Here is a 23076-nt window from a genome sequence, read left to right as displayed (position 1 = left end):
ATTACCTGGAGGTGTTGCTTATGTTCCTCTAATGAATTAGAGTAGATGATAATATCATCAAAGAACACTCCAGTGAAGGTTCGATGAGGTCTGAACAGCTTCTCCATCAAGCGGTTAAATGTGGCTGGTGCATTAGTCAAGCCAAAAGGCATGACAATGTATTCGTAAAGACCAAATGTAGTACGAAATGCGGTCTTTACAATGTCTTGATCAACTATCCTTATTTGATGATAGCCACTTTTTAGGTCAATCCTACTGAAGTAGGTCGATCCTTGTAGCTTATCAAATAGGTCTTCTACCCGTGGAACGGGAAACCTATTCTTGATAGTGATCCTATTTAGTGCTCTATAGTCGACACACATACGATATGTGCCGTCTTTCTTTTGCACTAATAGCACAGGTGAGCAAAATGGAGATGAGCTAGGCCTAACCATGCCCTTCTCAATTAACTCATGCACTTGCCGCATAATCTCCTCTTGTTGAGCTTGAGAAACTCTATAAGGAGGTTTGTTAGGCGGTGAACTTCCTGGAAGAAGTTCAATTGCATGGTCGTCATTACCTCGTTTAGGAGGTAGCTCAGAAGGGATGTCGTCAATAAAGACATCTTGAAACCCCTTGAGAAAATTGGATAACTCTAATTCCTTTTGGTTGCTTTTATTTTCTTTTGCTAAAGCATTAGGTTCATTTTGAGAATCTTTAACAAAAATCATGTACACGGAAATAGAGCTCTTTATTGACTTGTTGAAAGCTGGTGTATGTACAATGGGGATGGTGTTACCCATCTCCCTAGCATCTATATACATGTCCTTTTCCCTGAACTTAAAGGAGATTCTCCTTTCAGGAAATTTAACATGGGCAGCCAGACGGTCAAACCATGGTGCCCCTAGGATTACATCCTCATGCTTGAGAGGAGAGATAAAGAAATCCTCTTTGTCCACATAGCCTTGGACATGAAGCCTCAATTTCCCGATTAAGGGAGTGACTGAAGCTTCTTGCCCCTTGAAGGCACTGTCTGCGGGTAGGATATCTCCCATCTCGTAGGATTGTATACCTAGCTTGGTGGCTAACTCCATAGATATGAAATTGTGAGTAGAACCAGGGTCAAAGAGAATAAAAGCATCATGTTCTCTTACCTTTCCCCAAGCATGGCATAGAGGAGATCCTTTGTGGTGAGTTTGGTGAATCTCCTCCTCTTGGATTTCAACCAAAGAAGCTCTAGGAGGATCTTGGCGGTTGTTCTTTTGGGGACAAGCGCGGTACGCATGCCCTTGTTCGCCGCACTTGAAACACCGGTTATCTTTACGATAACGCTCAAGCTCTTCAAGAGAGAGTTTATTCTTTCCTTTGTAAACTCCCTTCTCTTTAGCTTTGTTGGAATTGCCCTTAGGAGACTTTTGGACATTGTCCTTCCCCTTAGGCTCATTGGAACCTTTGTTTTCCGGGGGCTTATTATTTCTTTTACCCCCCGTTTGGAAATTGATTCGCGAGGCCACCATAGTATGGTGTATTACCGCCGATATGGTACGTGGCCTTTGGGAGTTGACATACTCCGCCATTTCTTCGGTTAAGCCCGCACAAAATTGTTGCTTTTGCTCTCCAAAATCCAACTTTTTGAAGACAGTGGCTTTGAGTTGTAGGTCCCAAAACTTGTCTACATATTTGTGGATGGATTCATTGGGAGAGAGCTTTAAGCTTCGCCATTCGGTGAGTACTTTGTCTTTGGCATCGGTGGCCAAAAACTGCTTCATAATGGAAGCTCTTAAAGCCTTCCATGTTCGTGGAGCTTCACCGTTGGCTCGTAGGCTAGACCACCATTGTCTGGCGGACTTTTGAAAGTGCATAGCTACATGGCGTAGCTTAGAGGACTCCGTGAAGCCCTCATCTCCAAACGCCGCATCGAATTGCTGGATAAAGGCCAAAACTTTGTCTGTAGCACCGAAGGTGCCATCATAGGTAAGGAAAGAGATGCTCTTCCCTCCCTCTTTGAATTTCTTCAGCTTGGACGACCTCTTCCATGCGGCATAGGATTTCCTATGGCCTCTTCTTTTTGATGGTTCAAAAGTTCCACCATCACTTTCTTCAGAAGATGAAGAATTTGAAGAAGGTGGAGAAGAGGGTGACCTCTTTCTCGCCTTTTTCTTGTCTTGATCTTTGTCGTCTTCACCATAGCTTTCATAAGAGGAAGAGGATAAAGAAGATGGAGAAGAGGGTGTCCTCTTTCTCGCCTTTTTCTTCTCTTGCTTTTTATCATCCCTCTTTGAATTATGGCGTGGAGAAGAGTGTGATGGTCTTCTCCGCTTTGGTGGTGATGGAGAGCGTTTAGCCCGCCGTCTTCGTGGAGCCATCTCCGCCGAGGTGGCGGGAGACTCGCTTCTTTCTCGTTCCTTCGGTGGAGGCTCTTGAGTTCTCCTTTGGGAAGGAGATGCATCATCAAGAAGTAAGTTCTTGAGCCCTTCATATGGATTCTCTTCTTCTTCCCGAATCGGAGAGAGACCTCTTTTGGTAGTCTCACAAGGAGGCTTCCTAGGTGTTCTCTCGTCATGGTGATGAGCTTGGAGAATCCCGTGAGCACGGAGCTGCCGTTGCACTTCACTTTGGAGAGATGGATTGCCCATGGCTTGTTGAAGCCTAGAAACAAGATAATTAACAAGCATTGAAGCATCATTAGTAGCTTGCTCATGAGCAAAATCAAAGTTATCAACATTAATTTCACTCTCTTTAATATTGTCAGCCATTCTAACAACTTTTAGGTGTAAACTTTTTAGGTGTACTTTGGCACTTCAAGCCCTAGTTGCTACTCCTCTTTACCCCTTTAGAAAAAGCACTCAAGCTACTGTACCCGCGGCTCGAATACCATTAATTGCAAGGAATAGAAGAGAGGGTCTTTCGACACCAAAACAGCACCGGCTCCTGTCAAGCTTCTAATAGCTCAATAGTGGTTAAGCCGTAGGCAAGCCCCGTAGGACTCCACTATTAAGACCATAGCTCTCGACGGTGATGCCCCGTTAACTGCACAAAGGCAGGCGCACTGCAAGGCTGAAAAATCCCTATTCTACTTACTCACAGGCAATTAATAATACCAACCATTTGTAGCTAGCTTGAGGACCTCCCTTCTTGAGCAAGAAAAGAGAAACCTTGAGCTCTGATACCAATGTAACATTTAATGGCCTAAAATCTTATGTGTAGCGGAAATTAGCATGAACATAGTGAGCATTTCATTAGAGTTGATTCCTAATGAGAATTACAAGAGTGCTTGGGTGGAGAGAGCAACAAAAAGCATAACACCTAGTTAGATAGCATCGACAATACTTTCAAAAGAGAGAGCAATTAAGCTATTGACAACAGTTGAGGACCGGATTTGCATGGAGCCGGTCCCCCCTCCAAAAGGCTTTGTATTATGGTTTCTCCCATCAAGAGAGACATTGTACAATACAATTCTTTGTGTTCCTTCAAGACGAGCTAGTGCAATGAAGATGGAAGCTTCATACACCAAGCAAAACACTTAATCAAACACAACTTGAATTATCTTCGTTCTCAGACCCAAGACCTCACACACCTTCGAAGATGGTGAGAGCTAGCAGGGTATGAGAGTAGATTGAGAGGAAAAAGAAGTATCTTACGAGAAAGAAGTACATCTCCTCACATAATCACTCATATTAGCATAGCTTAGCTTAGTAATTAGCTTGGTAGAGAAGATGAGCATGCATTGAAGCTTGGCTCTTGGTTGGATTTGCATCCACATGCCAAGAGAGTGTTGATGTAGGCTTCTATCTCACAAGCTTGGAGTAGGTGATGAGCTCTCCATTAAAGCTTGGGAGGAGATAGAGTATTTTCCCTTCACACATGGTCAAGTGTGAGAGTGTGTGTGTCAATGCCAAGCAAAAATCAGCCCCCTCTCTCTCTTGGGCGAGCCCTAGCTGCTAAGTTAGTCTGGCTTTTGCCTCATTGGACCTCCCCAGGTCAAGCCAATAGGGATTAAGCAGCATAAGTGATAGCCTTCTGACATGTGTCCCCCTTTCCCCTTTTGTGAGAGCTTTAGATAATTAAATAATTAAACTAAACTCTCATTGGACCCCTTTGCCTCCTGGCCAATAGGAATCAGGCAAGCCATGGGGCTCCTGAATGCTCATTGGACCCCTTGGGAGACTGCCCAATAGTCTTCTAGGACACTTAATTCTTATTGGTTTCTTTTATTAAATGTTTTTAAATTAATTAAACTAGATTTACTCTAGCCTAATTCTCATTGGTCCACTTCAAGGGTCTTCCAATAGGAATTGGGCATACCTTGTGGGCATCTGGCCTAGGGAGCTGACATGTGTCCCTCATTCCCTTTGTGTAAAGGGAGCCTGTGTGTGTGTGTGTGGCTTTCTCTCTCATCCCCTAGCTTTGGGGCTCGCCCCCTCCCATGTAGGGATGTAGAAAGACTTTTTGGGCACACACTAAGCATCCAATTTTCCCTAAGATTGACCTTTGGACACAACCTTTGAATTTTGGAACCTTAGCATTTTGGAAGTCTTAATGGGCTGAACCTTAGGGTCTTTTTAGCCCGTTGTTTCACATGGCTCTTTTGCAGATGGCCCCCCCTTTGGATCCCTATTTTCCCTCCTTTGGATCCCTACTGTGGCCGGTCTGCTAACTTAACCAATATTCTAGCTTTTTCTCCCTTGGCACTTCCCCACATTAAATGATCAGTTTAATATGAGAAAATAATTTAGGAGAATTAGATATTGATTATTATGACACTTGTCATACAAAGTGAGCTTATACAGCCCACGACACAAAAGCCCAGATGCAACAATTTCATCGCCAAAACTGAGATCATGAACTGTACATCTGTCATCCACAAATTTGACTACAAGTCCAAGTCTAGCAAGTGCGGATACAGATAAGAGATTCTTCTTGATCCCAGGTACATAAAGTGCATCAACAAGTGTGAAAGAACTGCCATTTGCAGCAGTAAGCACAATCTTTCCAACTCCCTAAACCGGATAAGAGGCATTGTTGTCACAAGTGACTGAATTCCCATGAGGGCCAGACTCGAGAGGTGTAAACAATTCACGATGTGAGGTAATGTGCTTTGTAGCACCACTATCGAAATACCACACATGTGAATTTGCAGCATGACAAGCATGCATCATGGACAACAGGATTGTAAGTGCACTCTGCGCTAAAAGCCCATTCTGCATCAACATCAGCATTACAATCTCCTTTCACAGAAGACTCAACAATGGCTGCATTTGTAGTGGAACCAGCATTTGCAGTGGAACCACCCTCTTTCTTCTTAGCCTCTTTGGCCTTCAACTTAGGACACGACTTGATCAAGTGATCATTAGCTTTACAATAATGGCAATGCATCTTCTTTTTGCCCTTGTCACCAGAATTGCCCGACGAAGTGCTGCCAGCAGAAGCATTAGGAACGAAAGTTTTGCCACTTGCAGCAGAACCATAAGAAGTGGCTGCATTGCTGTTACCACCCTTTCTTTGAGAAGCAATAAAAGCCTGTTCAACTGCACGCTGTCTAGTCCTGTTTTTTTTGGAAAGTGACTCTTGCAACAACAATGTGCATAATGCATCAAACTTGACAACTTCTGGATTTCCTTGGGTCATAAGTCTCCAAGTACTAGCAAAAGTCTGGTAAGAATCTGGTAAGGCATCAAGAACAGTCTGTACAAGGGAACTGTCTGAAATGACTTCACCTGCAGAAATAAGTTGCTCATTGATATCCTTAACACTAGCAAGAAAAGTATCCATATCATCTTCCTCATGCATAATCTTTGACTCCAACTCTTTACGCAGCAAAGAAATTTTAGCCTCATCACGGCTTGCATAAAGACCTGCTAGAATATCCCAAGCCTGTTTTGCAGATTTTGCTTAACGAATGTGAGGAACGATGGTGCGCTTCACAGACAAGTCAATCAATGCATGAGCCTGCACATCCTTTACATCCCAACGAGCTTGTTCTACCGTAGGCAAAACAACTCTAATAGCAGCAATCCTTGTAGCAAGACCTGCAACATCCTTAACATCGCCTACATCCTCAGAAACCAGGACGTACATCAATGCTATGCACAATATTCCAGACGCCCTTTGACACAAGAACGTGTTGCATCATATAAGCCCACATAGGGTAATTGTCCCCATCCAACATGTCCTCAGCATCAAACATCTTGAACACATCTGTGTTGTTGTTGTCAGGCATGGTAAATGCTGCACCTTATGTGAAAACTGCCCGAAAATAGGAGAACGGAGCAGAAACAACACGTGCTATATAGCACAAACCATAGAAGACTGTAAGGCACCTGTTATGCAGAAAAAGGCACTGATAAAAATTCTGCACAAAATGACGAAATTGCATGTGCAGACCTACTTATAGTGGAAACGGAGGCCGAAATGAGCCCGAATCAAAAATCTGAGCAGACTAAGCTCTACGAGCTTACCGAAAATATTAGGCGACCTGCGAACACTCGCCAAAGCTCAATTAAATCGGAGAAAGTGAGCAGGCGTGTACTGGAGCAGTTGGCGACTAAGCCGAGGAGGACGCAACCTGCTCTGATACCAATTGTTGGAATTAGGGTTGCAGAGAAACGCACACAGCTTGGAGAAGACGAAGGAAGCTCAAGGCACACAATAGAGAGTGTGTTACTTAGTGTGCAATGGAAAAACAGATAGCTCTAGAGTGATGGGCATATATACAATGCCTGGGGGAAAAAACCTCCTAAAGAGGGAAAAAATGCCCCGGCGGTCCTAGTGTGTTCACACACATCACTACCACATGAATATGGTAACATCTACGATGGTTTACCTAATTGGCTACTATCAGGAGCATGAAGCAAGTCACACCTCATGTATAGGAGCACACATGTTCTCTAGCATCTCTACCTAGGCTATCAGGATCATGCACACTTTTGCTAATATAATAACTCGTGGCTTATATAGATGAAGAAGAGTAGTCGAAAACCATCCCAAGTAGCATGGCATGCACACTGAAAAAACAAAACAACGTATAGCGAGAAACCATCGCGAGTAGCATGGAAACGAAACCGTCATAGCATGCAAGTAAATGACATTGTCATAATGCGAACGGTGGGCACATAGAGGTCAAGCATCATGGCCAAATGTCAACATGGTTGGTACAACCAAAAACCATCCTGAGCAGCATGGAAACGACACTATCGCAACATGTAGGGAAACGACTTTGTCATGTCATGGGTAGAGTGTAGCATGCACATTTGAGCAGAGCTGGCTCCCTTGAAAGCTTTGGGCAAAGGCAACTGCAAACGATGGTCACAAACATCACGCAGTACGACCAGATATCAACACGGTTGGCATCCTGATAAGTTGGTTGCCACGACATGGATAAGATAGCAGAGGCGGCACATCAGTGCAATTGTTGCAACATGGGCTCGTGCAATTGTCGATGGTGGCCACAAGTCGAGTGGCCTATCAGTGGCACACAAACCAACTATAGGTTGGGCAACAACACTGGTGGTCACATGACACACAACCATGCCCAACTCGACATACATAGGTTAGTAGCATGCACCCATGGAGAAGAGCGCTATTCCAATCGGTTCGCAGACACAGAGAGAGAGAACGTGATGCATGGACATAAAGGGTGCTATGTGTGTGTGTGTGTGTGTGTGAGAGAGAGAGAGAGAGAGAGAGAGAGAGAGAGAGAGAGAGAGAGAGAGAGAGAGAGAGAGAGATAGAGAGAGAGAGACCCGCTTCACCTCACCAGCATCGCTTCAGCTCACCAGAGAATCGAATAAAACTCAAAGGTGAGATTTTTTCCCCTGATGTTGGCTACAACATTGATCGAAGGCACGTCTCTCTCTCATAGCAGCTAGTTGAAAAGAACGATGTCTATCTATAAGGTGGTGCCCATGTGCTTCTGTACATACTGCTTGCCGTTACTTCGTCTATTGGTGAGGTGAGATGAAGCGTCGCCTCTATCGGGGAGGTGACTCTTGCCCCCCCCCCCCCCCCCCCCCCCCCCCTTCCCTTCTCTCTCTCTCTCTCTCTCTCTCTCTCGCTTAGTCAACAGCGTGAGGTAATTGGCTCCTTCCTCCTAGATTGAGGAGAGTTTGACGCGTGGCTGCTGGGAAAGCAACCCACTTGCTGCTCTGTCGCACTGAGCAAGGATGCTCTCTCTCTTTCTCTCTCCCGACGCCTCTTCATTTCTTGCGGCTGGCCCACTACCTCTTCCCCCCTCATACACAGCTGACGTGCACCGCCCTTGCTTGCTTATTCAAGCCACGTGGCCTGCTGGTCTCCATAATAGAGTAGAATAGATAGATGGATCCCATGAGAGCACTTGACGGGCAGTCGACGGAGCCGTTAGTGGCGATCTAGATACTTACTACACTACAGTAGTATGGTGATCTTTATTCGGGTCTTTTGAGTTACTTCTTACTTTCGAATCAATCGATCTTCTCGCGACACGCGATTCTCTCCCTCGCTCCCTCGCAGTCTCTCTCTCCTCTTCTCTCTTACCGTGTCTGCTCGTTTCCGCTTGAAGCAGAGATGAAGGTCTCTGTGAAAACTCTCAAAGGCAGCCATTTTTCATTGGAAGTCGAAAATACAGACACGGTAAGTGCTCTTGTTCTGCATTTTGGCTTCCTGGTTTAGAGGATTAGGGTTTATTACGTCTACAATGAAGCGGTTTTCTGTTGTGTACATCCTGAGAAACTTGCTATTTCTTGTTTAGATTGCAGCTTGGTGATGATTGATCGCTCCAGTGTGTCAGATCCTTTTCAAATTTGTTAAGCTGTAATTATGCGATGAACTGTATTCAAAATCTTGATCGCAGTGCATGTTTGAGTGCGTTGAGGTTTAGTGCAAAATTCTTTGCCTGCTTCATGTTAGATTGGTTTCTGAGCCGACTATCGTGTTCATGTGCACACAACTGGTTTCTGCATGTGTGCGTGATGTATTTGCCAGAGTCTCCACTGAAACCTTACGGTTTTGTGCGCGTGTAAATCCTGTGTGAGTACTCTCTCTCTCTCTCACTCTCTCTCTCTCTTTCTCTCTATCTCTCTCTCATGTAGAAACACAGTAAAGCTTGGCTGAAGCGCATTAAGCTTTACATCTTTTAGTGCTGTCATTCAGTTTGATACTGGTTTGACGCTTTGAAAAGGTTTTATAATTGATGTGGAAATCAAGCTTTGACCTCATTCAGCATATAACTGTCCCTGTGTGTGGATATTGCTATTGGACTAGTACTTACAGCTTTCATTTACTGTCTTATTGGCAATGTAGGTACTTGCTGTTAAAACACGAATCGAGGAGCTCCAGGGGAGGGATGTTTTTCCTTCTTCGAGCCAGCTTGTAATCTACAAGGGCAAAGTACTGCAGGATAACACTACGATGGAAGAGAATAAAGTGGAGGAGAACAGTTTCTTAGTTGTAATGCTGACGAAGGTACTCCGCCTCCCCTGGCACTGTACGTGCATTTGTGCACGTGCTGTTTCCTTGGACTTGATTTGGGTTGAGAGATACTGGATGATGATTATTCAACATTTATGCATGGTTTTTGGCGCTTTTCCAGAATAAAGGAGCATCGCCTGCACCTCAAACAGTCGCGTCTGGAAGTGGGGCAGCTCAGGTCAAGTCGCTTGGCAATGGCTTGTTAACGTCATGCAATCATCATGTTGCCATGTTGTTATAATCTCTGTCTTTTTCTTGCATTATTTTTCTATTTTCGCCTTTGCTTATTTTTTGTCACTTCTTACTTAAGCATTCAAAGATTTTTTCACAGTTTTTTTTTTGGTTGAAGCTGGACTGGTTTGTTCTCTACATGGCCAATTGTAGGTGTTTGTGTGTGCTTAGGTACCAGCAACTTCATCGCCTCCTGCCCCAGCTCCTAGCCCTGTGGCACCTGCATCACCAGCAGCAGCACCTGCTCCTGTACCAACTCCTGCACCTTCTACGTGAGTGTTTTTAATGATTGCAGTGTATGCGTTAATGTATATCCATACATGCTTAGAGACCATAAACTTTTTTCCATTTGTAATCATTTGAGTTTTATTTGGCTATAGTCAAACATGTCTTTAATCATTCACAAACATGTATCTTTCCTTGTTAACATCATACAGACTACCTTTGAATGCATGCTCAAACTCGAATGTGTGCATCTGTTCTTGTTATACATACCTAATTTTTACCCATCTTGTATTCAACCTTACTAAGGTTTGCATACATTCTCCTGTCGGGGAGGAATTTTAGCTCTTAGCTGTATGAATTTAGAAGCTTGATATGTTGATATCTTCACATAAAATTGGATGCACCCACAACCATGTGGTAGCGTGGGTGTTCAGATGTTTTGAACGTTTCGGTTGATGGAAGTAGGGGTCCTCTATTGATTCAGATGACCCATCAGATGATTGTGTATGTACACGAGAGAGGAAGAAATAAAGAGATAAGTAATGTTTATAGAGGGCCAGAGTGATTTATAGGACAAAATAAAATGCATTCATTGTGCTCTCTTGCATTTTAACGTAGGCACTCCCCATGGTACGTAATGTAAAGAAAATAATCAATCTATATGTTAGAGTATTAAAACTTCCTTATGATTGCTTGCCCTCTTTGTAAATGCACGTCATACTTTGTTTACCTTGGCCAACACTTCCTTAGTTCAACATTTGTAAAAAAGAAATAAGGAAGATAGAGAGGAAGATTATATTACTATCTAGTTGTCAAGAGACTTGTTCTTCAAACTTTTGCAATGTTTTGAAATTTTCTCTTTAATGTTTCAAAGGCGAATGCTTTCTATTAGTGTCTTAAGTCATGCAGTCTTGGCCTCGTGCTACTTTGATTAAAGATTTCAACTCCAAAGCGAGTTTTTGAATCTTGTAGTAATATTTATGTTGTTTTGTGTGTACATGTGCCATAAATGTAAGCTCTAAGCATACATATTTATGGCTTGATATTGAAGGATTTTGACGAAACTTCCCATTGTGGCGTTTCATAAAGTAGTGAAAATGAATTGTTACTTTCGAAACTCGTCTCATGTGAAACATTTCAAAAGTCATAGCTACTATGACCAAAGGGTAAACATTCTTCTTGGAGATAGATGCCTCAGATTTTGCACTTGGTGCTGTATAATCTCGGATTGGTGATGACGGGACTATGCCCATGGTTCTCATGGCATGTAGCATGACACAATGACTACCGAATAATAAACAACAGTTGTGACGAGCAAAAATGTGCAGGTGAAAGTAGTATGGCAGGAGCTTGTGGGGAGCAAATAAAAATCTTGATTTAGGGAGTAGTCATTTAAGTAAACTTTTTTCCTTTATATCTTTATATGTGCTCTTGCTATGTGTTTTGTCACAAAATGATGATGTGTCAGGCCAACAAACAGAAGAGAGAGGAAAGACCCGATGACATGGCGTACGGTCTGGGTAACGCGGTAGGAAATGTGGACGTTTGTACAACGATGATGTGGGAGCTTTCTGGTGCAAAGTTATGAAAGCAGATCACTGTATAGCTTTTGGGGGTGTCAATTTTAGCATGGTCTGCTTTTGGAGTGCACCCAGCTTATTGTATTAGTTGCTATTGACCTTAAGTGTTTATAAAAGGTGCCCTAGGAGTCCACTTTAGCTGATCAGTGCATGGTTAAACAGTCACCCAGCGACTCCCTGATAGTTGTAATATGTGACCTTATCAGTATTAAAATATATACCGAAAGGGGTGCCAAGACTTTGGGGCTAGTGCATTTGGAAGTGGAACTTCCCTACCTTGTGTCTTGACTAAGCGATATCTATTATTCAGTTCTGTTTGTGTGTGTGTTGTGGCTTGGCGGTTATTGTGGTATTAGAGCTTCAATCGATTCCTCTCCTATGGAGGATCTGGTCCAACTTTTTGTAGCACAATGGCACATGCCATGGGTTCTAACAATGAATTTGATTAAGAACATGGAAGTAACTCGGCGATAGTGCATAATGATGTTAGGTGCAACGGAATGAATGTTGTTCTTTCTCAAGATGAGTGCTCCATAATGTGCTCAAGGTTCCTTTTTGTTCTTATTGAAGGGAGAGCCTTCCGTTCTTAATGAGAGATTGCTATGACCACAACAAAGTGAATGGACACTTTGCGTGCAAGACGGTTGTAAAACCCTCCTTCGAAATGCCCCTCTCTCGTCAGCGAGAGTCTGACGAGAGTGGTCTACTATTGATTGCACAAACTGGTACTATGAGGATGCATGTGACTGATGCAAGTCTAGACTATGTCGGTGACAAGGTTGACGCTAGGGCTGAAAACTGAAGGTATGTATATGTTGTCCAAAAACGCTCAAGGCTGAAATCTGCTGCAAATCAAAATGCTGAATTTGGGGCTGATTTCCGCTGCTGAAAAACGCTGATTTGGGGCTGATTAAAACGCTGATTCTCTGCTACTCTGTTGGCTGAAATGGCTGTGGAAAGAGAGGCTGAAAAAGGACCGCTGCAAATCGCCAAAGGCTGAAATCTGAGGTCACCTTACTGGAATGAAAAACGCTAGGGCTTGATGAAGCTTCTGGTGGAAACGCTAGGTCATATGACTGCCATGAGGTGACGATTTGCTGAAAACGCCAAGGGGGGGAAAGCTAGGCAATGAGTACCAAAAATGCTAGGCTTGCTTGAGGGAAATTGCCCATGAGAGGGAGTCTTGCTGAGAAGTTACTTGTTGAGCTGTGGAGTTCTTGCTGCCTCTTCTGCCAATTAGTGCTAGTCTAGGTATGCTTATATACAAACTTACTCAATTTGCCCTATCTACTTTCCAACAAAAGTCACTTAAACATAATAAGTGAAAAATGTCAAACATAGGAAAAATAGGCTAAAATCATTGGAAAATTCCCCTGAAGGATTCTAATGGTTTCTGATGCGAATGCTTATGATCATGCTGTGTGCAACCAGAGGATATGCATCTACACTAAGTGTCTGGGCATGCACGGTCTGCGAACAGACTCACAAAAGTGCCAGATCTAGACTTATTGGACTGACGGAACCCCTGTTATGAAGTAGCTTGTCCACGGACACATAGGGTTGGATGTGTCACGTGACATCCCCTCCTTTTCAAAGTGAGGTATTGATACCGAACTGTATGGCGTCGAGGGAGAACGCCAATAGCATTCGCAATCCGGGAAGGGACTCTTTGCCGGCCCACTGTGAGGTGTAGGTCGTGCGATACTTGAACTTCATAAAGGTCTGCAACGCTTGCTTCTTTGGGCCGTGCCGAAAGTGACAGTCTTCTGTGGCTCCTTCGATGCTTCAACTTCGTCTCTAGTCATGCTTCTTTCTTCTTTAAGAATCTCCATGGCTGAAAATTCCTGAAACCATTTCCAACACAAAACCATGAACATACCTATTCCATGTAAAGTGAGTGGAAAAAATCTTGTCTTCCTCAAAGACTGTGCATGCAATGTAGATGAACAAAGAGACGGAGTGCCAAACCGTTCACCACACACACGCAAACAATGAGATCGAATCTTTCTCTTCAGATCTAAAGCAATCAACTGTTGCAATTCACAATGGAAATGCCCATGCTTGGTGCTCATATTGTCATGTGCTCTTTCTACAAATGTGTCATGCCAAGGAAGAGACATGGAATGTGACTTCCTTGAATGCATACTTTTCAACTTTTCATGAATAATCTGCATACATCCGTGCTCATGTATGAGTGAATCGTGCTCAACGTACAATATGTCATGCCTGTGAAAAAGGATCACATAAAGACGCTAACTAAAATATAGGAAACGATCACGAATGAAACACTCGAAGTTCGAACAATGCGTGCGTATGAATTATGCGAACACATAATACTTCTTGTGAGGGTAAGATCGATCCTTCGTGATTGATCGAATCTGCAACGAGGTTAGCTTCGCTAGAAAAAGCATCAACTAACTCAGTATCCTTGTGAACAATCACGTCATCTTCATGCAAATCATCATGCTTGTGAGAAATCACATCTTGTCATCATGGAAATCATCATGCTTGTCATTGTCAACCAAATCATCATGCAAATCATTGGCATTCAAATCATCATGCTCATCATTATCATTCAATTCATCATGCTTCTCACAATCATGCAAATCCTGTGTGTCATGCTTTGGAGAAGAAGAGACGGAGAGAGTCTCCTTCTCCTGAATCCGTTCAAACTTCGCCTGCACATTAGCAATGAGAGAGGGAGAATGAACGACTTCCTCTCCACGAATAGCAATGGGAGAGTCACTTTTGGCATTGAGAGTGAAAGTTTTAGCCTCCCAATCAATGAGAGGGTTAAGCTCACGAAACCATTGAATGCCCAAAATCATTCACATCCTGAGAGAGGAGAGAGAAAAAATCTTCTATGGAAAGCAGTTTGTTGAATTGTAAACACACACCAAGACACTCTTGCGTAATGAGAGAGTCCATACCGGAAACAAAGCCAGAGACCTCGAGAGGAGATTTCTGACTAACCTCTAGGCGGGCTCTCTCAACAAGAGAGGGATTGATCACATCATGCATACTACCTGGGTCAAACATTATGACAAAACGCTGCCATGTCATATGACCATAACATTTAATGAGAGAATCATCAATGGGAGGGTCACGAGAAACTTGGGGCACACTCTTGTTATCAGTAATTGCATTGACAGAGGAAGTGGGTTTTGTGGATTCTTCAGATTCATTCAATTCAAGCTTAGGAAATGTTCTTTTTATGTGACCCTTAATGTGACAATGAAAACAACGACCTTCCTTAGAATAAGTGCTTTGCTCATCCGACGTGATGTATCCTCCTAAAATTCCTCGTGCTACTTTTCATATGGAGTAAGCTTAGGTTTAGCAATTGTGTTAGCCTTACCCTGAGGTTCATTGGTAGAATTCTTTTTTGAGAGACTGTTGGAAGATTGGTTAGAAGAGTTACCGTTCTTACCGTTCTGAGGGTTCTGAGAAGCTTGAGAGGTACTTGTGGAAGTTTATTCTCCTTAGGCTTTCCCTTCTTGTGCTTCATCTCCTGTGCGAGAGCAATCGCTACCGTCTTGTTGAGATCGATTGGGTCGAAGACTTCTACATCAAACTTGATATAGTCGTCTATCCAAAAAGAAATGCCTCTTTGCGTTCATCATCCGACTTGCGTAATTGGGTACCTAGCTGCAAAACAAGATTAAAAAAAGACATAACCGGCATACCATTTTGCTTGAGAGCGCGCCAATCGTCCTTCAATCGTGCGAGGTACTGACGTGGCATAAACCGTGCCTTGAGCTTGTCTTGGAAATCAGCCCAATTGAAGGAAAGGGGCGTGAATTTGTCGGCTTCCTCTAGGTGCGCGGCTAACTGTGCCTCTTGCCATGCGTGGTACCAATTGATGGCATCACCGGCAAGGTACATCGCTACCGTCAAAACCTTGCTATTTCCTGTCTTCTTAGTTGTCGCAAAATAAGCATTAAATTGATGCAACCAAGAATGAATAACCGTAGCATCCATCTTACCATCGTACTTACTGAAAGTCAACTTCTCTGTGACTGGATTGTTGGAGTCCGCATCGTGGCTTGCGCCACTTGAGGAACTCCCACGATCTTTGGCTGGTTTAGACTTCGAGGCAAGTACTTGCCGAACCAATTCTTGAGTGTGGAGTTCTCTTTGAGCCTCACGCTCGGCCTCCAAGGCCGCTCGTCTTGCTTCAGATTCCTTCTTTCTTTGTGCTTTTCTTTCTTTCGTTCGTCGCGCTCACGTTCCAAAGCAATGCGAGTCGCTTCTTGTCGTATGGCAATTCTTTCGTTTCTTTCTTCGCGCTCGCGGTCCTTGGCTTCCTGTCGTTCTGCTTTTCTTTCTAGTTGTGCCATCATCTCCATCATCGACTTGACCATCACCTCCATAGAATTTGGTACAACTCGTGGCGTAGATGGGGAAGGGGGAGGGTCGGAAAAATTTCTTGGTGGGGAGAACTCTTCGTCGCCTCTCTCATGCTCATCACCTGTATGCGAAGTATCCATTCCGCTTCGGGTGATGACCATGCACTATGATCTTTGGTTCTTAAGTTCTCGAGGAACTTGGGTTCTTGCGGGTCTTGGGTTCTTGAGGTTCTTGAGGTTTTCTTTCGCTTGCGATCTGTGTTTGAGAGGGATCTTCTCTTCGCCCGAGTTCTGCTCTTTTCCGCGGGCGCACCCCTTGGTGGCCTTGCGCTCACACCAAGGTTGCTTTTTCCCACCTCACGTCGATTGGCCGCCGCTAAGTGCACTATCCGCTCTCAATGAGTGAAAAGAGGCACAAGGGGAGACTAGACAAGCCCTTCTTTCCTGGGATTCCTATCACTCTTCAAAAACACGATTAGGAATCGACATGCCCAAGCGAACTTGGGTTCGTGCGACCTCAACAAGCAAAAAAAATTCTTGTGATTCTTTCCTTGAGTGATATAGAACACTGTGTCAAGAGGACGTGGCAACTGCTAACCTTAGTTGTTGGTTTCTTTCCAATGATTTTTGTTTAATTTTTGAGACCCTCTTTTTGAAGTTGCAAATGGTCAAACATTGTATGGCCATTGTGAACGGTAGTTTCACGCGCAGACGGGAAGTTGGTCAACACTGGAACTCGTAAAGTAAAAGGATGTCTAGGCTCAGTTCAAGATCATTTAGGTCCCCTGTCGCACTTAGCAAGTTGGTGGATACTAGAACGTGAACTCAATAAAGGCATAAAGTCAAGGTGGGATCACCAACAGAAAGTATTTGAGAGTTGGGCCACATTGCACTTTTGGATGCGGTCCCAATGAGGATAGATGGTCAGATGACCAGTGGGAGCCCAATGGAAGTATCTCCTAAAAATTAGGGAACTGCTATTTTGGGCCATGATATGTGTTCGCGTCATTACCTTCGGTATGACCTGGGGAACATTTTATTACTCTGCTGCAAAGTCAACTGATGCACCAGTTGGGAGATTTTTAAGCAGGAAGCCCAATGCGGGGAAATTGCATGTATGAACGTCATCAATCTTCAACGCAAATCACGGGCCAATCCGTACACCATGCTACGTCAACAATTTTGACGCAAGTTGTGTTTGTGTGCATGCTTTGCTGGTGGAACTTCGCTACTTGCCGTCTCGTGTCGTGCTCTCTCTCTCTCTCTCTCTCTCTCTTTCGTTCGGTTGTTATTGAAGTGCTAAAAGTCTGTTCAGTCTGTTCTTTTCTATTGGCATGTGGTGTCCGTCTTGTGACATCGACAAAGGTTCTGCAAGTTGTGGAGAGAGAGAGAGAGAGAGAGAGAGAGAGAGAGAGAGAGAGAGAGAGAGAGAGAGAGAGTTTCACCCCTAGACGACATCGGCCCAAGCTGTTGCACCCCTTTCGGTATTTCTGTCTATTGCTTCAACAAGGTACAACTCAGTGTGGCTCTCCTCTTCTTCTCCATTCGGTAGAATGCAAGCTAGAGAGCCCAACACACTTAAAGGCCTTTGGCCTCACCCAAAAGCAGTACATGAAAAGCAATACTGCTAAAAAGCTTTTGGTACAAAAGCTAACGTTTAGAGGGTTGTCCATATAGTCAGCCACGTCATCAATCTTCAACGCAAATCACGGGCCGGTCCGTACACCATGCCACATCAACAATTTTGACGCAAGTTGTGTTTGTGTGCGTGCTTTGCTTTTATTGTAAGGTTTTTATGCCCTTCAGTCGGTTCTTGTAAGTTTGCTTGGGTTAGGATTTTTAATCCTAGCCCCTTTGGGTTTTAGGCCACTCAATGAGTCTTTATGAGTTGGTAGATCTTTTGTATCTTCTTCTTTTGCTAGGTTCTAAGCTTTCGGCTAGGATCTGTAAAATTCAATCAAGTTAGTTTAAAACCGGAGGGTCAGGAGTCACTCAGACGTTCCTTGTGCCACACAGATGATTACAGATGTAAGTATAGTACATGAAAAGGAGAGAGAATTTGAGAATGGCATAGAGGATTCTGGTTCTAACAAAGAGATTGGCATGGACCATCTTTCTAGGGAGAGAAGTCTATGACTGGCCAAACGAACGCAGTGATCAAATGTGTCTATGACCTTGACGTAGAAACCCTAACCCTAAAACTTGTCACAACTATAGCAAGACCGACTCATCATGATGTTGGGGCACGACGACACTCTTTTAAGAAGGCCTTGACATGATAAAGAGGATGCTACCATTTAGATTCGCAACAGAACCATTGCCTTGAACCAAGATGGCAAGACAATCTTCCTTTGAGTTTGACTCACAGAAACCAACCTTGAATGATTTTTTTTTGCTTTGTATTTACATACTTTTTTGGAGCACTATTTGAGTAGATCGTTTGGAATAGATTATACTTCTTTTGAACTTATTTGATTGAATTAGTTGATTCTAGTTTCAATGCTGTTTGATAACCTTGGTATGATTGTGGTCTATGCAGTGTTTAGTTTTACTTGGAATCTCTAAACGATGCAGGATGCAGTCTTTGTAGCGTTTAGTTGTAGATAGTAAGCTTTGAATGACGCAAGTTGTGTTCTGTAAAGCGTTCACTTGTATATGGATACCCTTGAATGACATAGGCTTGGGTATGGGGAGCGCTTGGTTGTACTTGGACGTTTTTACGTTTTATGTCACGTGTGTGCACATGTGTATGTGTTTCATTTGTAAAACATGTGGTGAAGCATATGAATTTGGTGCATCAATAGTTCCAATTTGGAAGTGATTGCTTGGGCATGTGGTCCTAGTGCATCGAGACACCCCTTGAGATAAGTGCAGTTTGGTTGTGAGAGCTAATATTGCTACGAAGAGTTCAAATGCAGATGAGATGATTGGATGGAAATCTGATTGGTGAAGTGTATGGCGTAATGCATGCTAGAGAATGTGCTGTTTGGTAATAATGTTCATTGGCATGTATGCATAAAGGTAGTGCTTGCTAGAGATTGGATAGAGTTTTGCAAGTGTAATCGTGGGCGATTATTCTTCCTTTAACGGATGACGTGGCCTATTCAACTGAATTGGACTTGTTTAAAGCGCTTGAAAGTGACTGAATCAAAGGGGACAATTTTGAACACTTAAAAGCTGACGATGTGGCATTTGTATGGACATGTTAATATTGCGCCGCAGATCATGGAATTGTATGGAATTCCGAGGTTTTGCAGAAGGTATCGATAGCTTGTGGAACATTTTTGGATGACATGCTTGTTTCTCCGAATCTTGGACAGAACATCAAGAGCATCTATTGAAAGTGTTTTGAGGGGGAAGAAAAGTGAGTTCTCACTATCGGAGATTCAATTTTTAGAACACATTGTCTCGTCAAAGGGTGTTAGCATGGATCCAACTTTCGAGAGTAGGATGTTGTTAGTAATGACTTCCAACGACAGATCGAAATTGATTACACTTCTAGGATGCTGTCTAGAATCACTTTTGATGAGAGTAGGATATTGTTTGGGATCACTTTCGGTGACAGATTGGATGGAAACACAGAGGCATGTATAATTTGCAAATGTAACACTTTCGCTTCAAAAACAACTTGAAGAGAGAGAAGATGTCGGAGCAAGATGCCCTTGTACACAGTTGTGTCAAAGGTGTAGCCGAAAAGAGTGAATTGGGTGATGAATTTGTATGCAACTGCGAGCAAACCTCCTCTGCGGATCGGTAGCCAATGGCTCTCGGATCTATCGCGATAGATCTCCTTGTACTCAAGCTCCTAGCCCAAACCGCCCATCGTATGGGCAAGGGAACAACTTGCCAGCAGTCACATACCGAAGAGGGTGTCTACATGGCGAGGGAAGGGAGCGCTAGCAAGAGAGGGATTGCAAGAGAGAGAGAGAGAGAGAGAGAGAGAGAGAGAGAGAGAGAGAGAGAGAGAGAGAGAGAGAGAAAACGCTAAAGAGAGGGTGTAGTCGCACACAACAAAAACACTAGCAAGAGGAAACGCTAGAGAGAGAGAGAGTGCTTAAACGATGAAACTCTGCAATGATCACAACATGCCAAAAGTACCGTCGGGGGGCAGGGGGGGCGGCTGTCTATATAGGGCAATTGATAAATTGCCCTACTTGCTAGCAAAAAACCCCACGACCCTAATAACTGGAAAAAATGCTAATAAACATGTCAACTCACTAAAAGTGACCTACTACACATATTTAGTAGCAGAATTGTAGAGAATTGGAGACGCTGACCTCGAGAAACCCTAGGAATGGGGGTCCCGCCTCATACCAGCCTACCGAGTGAGCGACACCATGGAATGCATTGTCGAGAAAATGCACGTCTACCTCAGATACGGCCGGGCATAGCCACAAAACAGCCCTCATTCCCTAATCTGCTCCCTGGAGATACTGGAGCCACCATTGGAGCCATTGGAGATACTCTTAACTCCCTCTCAACTCTTGGACGGGAAACAAGTCAAAGGGAGCTGGTATGAGAGGATAATGTCGCCTATAGAAGAGGTTTGGTAAAGATATTAGCAGGGTCAATGGCTATACAACTCTGGTTAGAGTACATGACGGTCATCTGTTGGGAAAATCCCATCTTTGAAAGTAGCCTCTGTATCTACAATGACTCACATTAGCATTGCAAACAGCCTTCATACTCTGCCTTTGTGAAAGATAAGGCTTGTAGGCTGTTTCTTGCTGCTCTATGAAATTGCTCCTGAGCCAAAAGAAAAGGCGTAACCTGTAGTCGACGGTCATCCATGTGGATCTCCACCCCAATCTGAACACTCCATCCTCGTAGAATAATTTGGGAGTCTATACCTCCAACCGTATAGTGAATCGCTAATGACTAGGTCGCCTTTAAATACTGCAGAGTTTGAAAAGCTTGATCCAAATGTGACTTGACGGGTTTCTGTTTGAAAGAATTGAGAAGTCTCAGCAAGAAACTGACATCAAACCGGGTGTTGAGAACCCAAATGGGAGAACCGACTAGTTTCCGGTACTTTGTAGCATCTGCTACATCTGGGACATCATACTGTGACAACTTTTGATTGGGATCCATAGGGGTTGAGATAAGTCATACCAAATGCTTCCAACAACTCTCGGATATAACGCTCATGAGAGAGTAAGATGCCCCCCTCTGTCTGCCATATCTCCAATCCAAGAAAGTAGTGCTGTAATAGACTTGGAAACTCCAAGTCGAGATTCTACTGCAACACCACAAAAGTTCACTTCAAAACAGTTCACAGTTTGATTCGACACTGGCCCGGCGGAGTTCAGTGCCTAGAGATATTGGCCCCAAAGATTGGTGCCCCTTTCGGTATTTCTTTTTGTATTAATCTGTTGCAAAAGTACAAGCGAGTGGGAGGCTCTCACTCTCAGACTCTGCGTCCAGATGCTTTGAGAAGTGGGAGGCCTACCCACTTATTTAAAGGTTACAAGGAATGCTAAAAGCAGAGCCCAAAAGCTTCAAAATCAAAAGCCGTAATTTAAAGCAAGGCTCTCTCTCTCTCTCTCTCTCTCTCTCTCACACGTAAATTAAAGCAGGCCATTGCGTGGCTTTTTCTCACGCATTGCGTAGCCAAAAAACAGACCCCCACGCATCTGCTTTTCCGTACGTTGCCACGTGAGCATCTCCGTACACCATGCCACAAAATTCCGGTAGAGTCCGTACGCTACCTGCCATGTCAGCACTACAGCAGGGAGTGCGTGTGTGTGGTGGACTGCTTTCAGCAGTAGGCCAAGACAGCCACGTCATCATTACAGTAGGGCAGGGTGGGTATGTGTGTATTGGGCAACAGCCACGTCACCAGTTTGACATACCCCCCTCTTGAAAGCATTGTAGTCGCCCTTGATTACGCGTGCAAAACAGACAGAAGCCATAAACTGTCTTAGGAGACACTGACTGTTAGTACTGACGCACTAGGAACACACATCTAGCACATGTACCAATCGACAGTCACATCACAGGACATCACATGACAAATCACATTCAACATTCATTTGGATCTTAGACCATGATTTATCGGCAATGCAATTAGCAATCGCATCTAGATGCACTCAAGAGCTCATAGATGCCTGATTGACTAATCCCTATTGCAACCATGTCTATCGAGATCATTCAGACCAAAATGCTGTAGTCATTTCGTCTATCAATTATTGAACTTAAACAAGTCAAGAACAAATCAGTTTCATATTATCCGGAATTCCATTTCATAAAGTCATACAGCAGAATACTGTCAGCTCTCAGTATCCCTGAAGCTCAAAGAGACATCAGTGACTAGTATCAAAAACTGAGGCATCTGTTGACAAAGGAGCGGAATAACTCCCCTCTTGTGCATACCCACTGCACTAGATCTCCGGCCAAGCTGAATTCGGGGTTCCATTTGGAATAGACTATGCTAAACCAAAAGCTTCAAGGTAAAGTAAAGTTTCACAATCGAGGAGTATCTGCTAGGTGGTCCTCCTCCATCCACTTCGTATCCAATGTAGGATAGTTCTTGAATTTAACCAAGAACCGCCTTCTCAATTTACCCTTATTCTTTGTGTCCTTATGTGCCAATATTTGTTCAGGAACAAGGATCTCCTCGTTTTCTTCCACTTCGGGTTGCTCATTAGGCTCCCCATCTTCGGGCAGATCACCTTTAAAAGGTTTCAAGAGACTCACATGAAATGCATTGTGAATTCTCCGAGTGTCAGGCAGCTTCAGTCAGAAGGAGGCATCATTGATCTTTTCGGAGATATGGAAAGGTCCGTCGTATCGCATACTAAGCTTTGGAAAAAGCCTCTCCTTTTCCTTTTTCTTTCTCAGGCGTGCCTTTTCAAAACGTAAGAGCACCGAATCATTCTTCTTCAATTTCAAATCGCGACGATGGCAATCTGTTGCCTTTTTCTGTCTTTCTTGAAATTTTTGCAAAGCCTTAGGGACCTTGGCAAAAGCCGTGTCCAAGTCCTGCGTGTACTCATCGACATCAAAAATCTTATCTTTTGTGCTTAGGAAGGGTGGAACCTTCGTAGCACCTTCAATAATCTCAAATGGCGTCTTCCCCGTCGAAGAGTGTATCGTGTTATTGTAGGCAAATTCCACCAAAAGTAGGTACTTTTCCCATTGATTCTGATTCGAGATGTAAGACTTCAATAAATCTAAAACCACTGAATTGGCAATCTCAGATTGCCCGTCAGTTTGCGGGTGGAAAGATGACGAGAACTGCAACCGTGTGCCAATGTTCTCCCAAA

At 43.7% G+C, this 23076-nt stretch overlaps 1 protein-coding gene across 1 annotated transcript in view; it reads left to right on the top strand.

Annotated features, from left to right (window-relative positions):
• The first annotated feature begins 8357 nt into the window (after positions 1-8357).
• Positions 8358-23076, top strand: part of LOC147442111 (ubiquitin receptor RAD23d-like) — a 36889-nt gene continuing 22170 nt past the window's right edge. The window contains exons 1-4 of the mRNA XM_086528405.1: positions 8358-8589; positions 9259-9420; positions 9548-9604; positions 9829-9929. Coding sequence (XP_086384531.1) covers positions 8524-8589; positions 9259-9420; positions 9548-9604; positions 9829-9929 — 386 coding nt within the window. The 5' untranslated portion in view covers positions 8358-8523. The remainder of the gene's footprint in view (positions 8590-9258; positions 9421-9547; positions 9605-9828; positions 9930-23076) is intronic.

Source organism: Adiantum capillus-veneris, chromosome 14 (genome assembly GCF_014529385.1).
Source record: "Adiantum capillus-veneris isolate H3 chromosome 14, ASM1452938v2, whole genome shotgun sequence".
Lineage (NCBI taxonomy): Eukaryota > Viridiplantae > Streptophyta > Polypodiopsida > Polypodiales > Pteridaceae > Adiantum > Adiantum capillus-veneris.
Note: the sequence above shows the minus strand (reverse complement) of the source record. Positions and strands in the feature narration are given on the sequence as shown.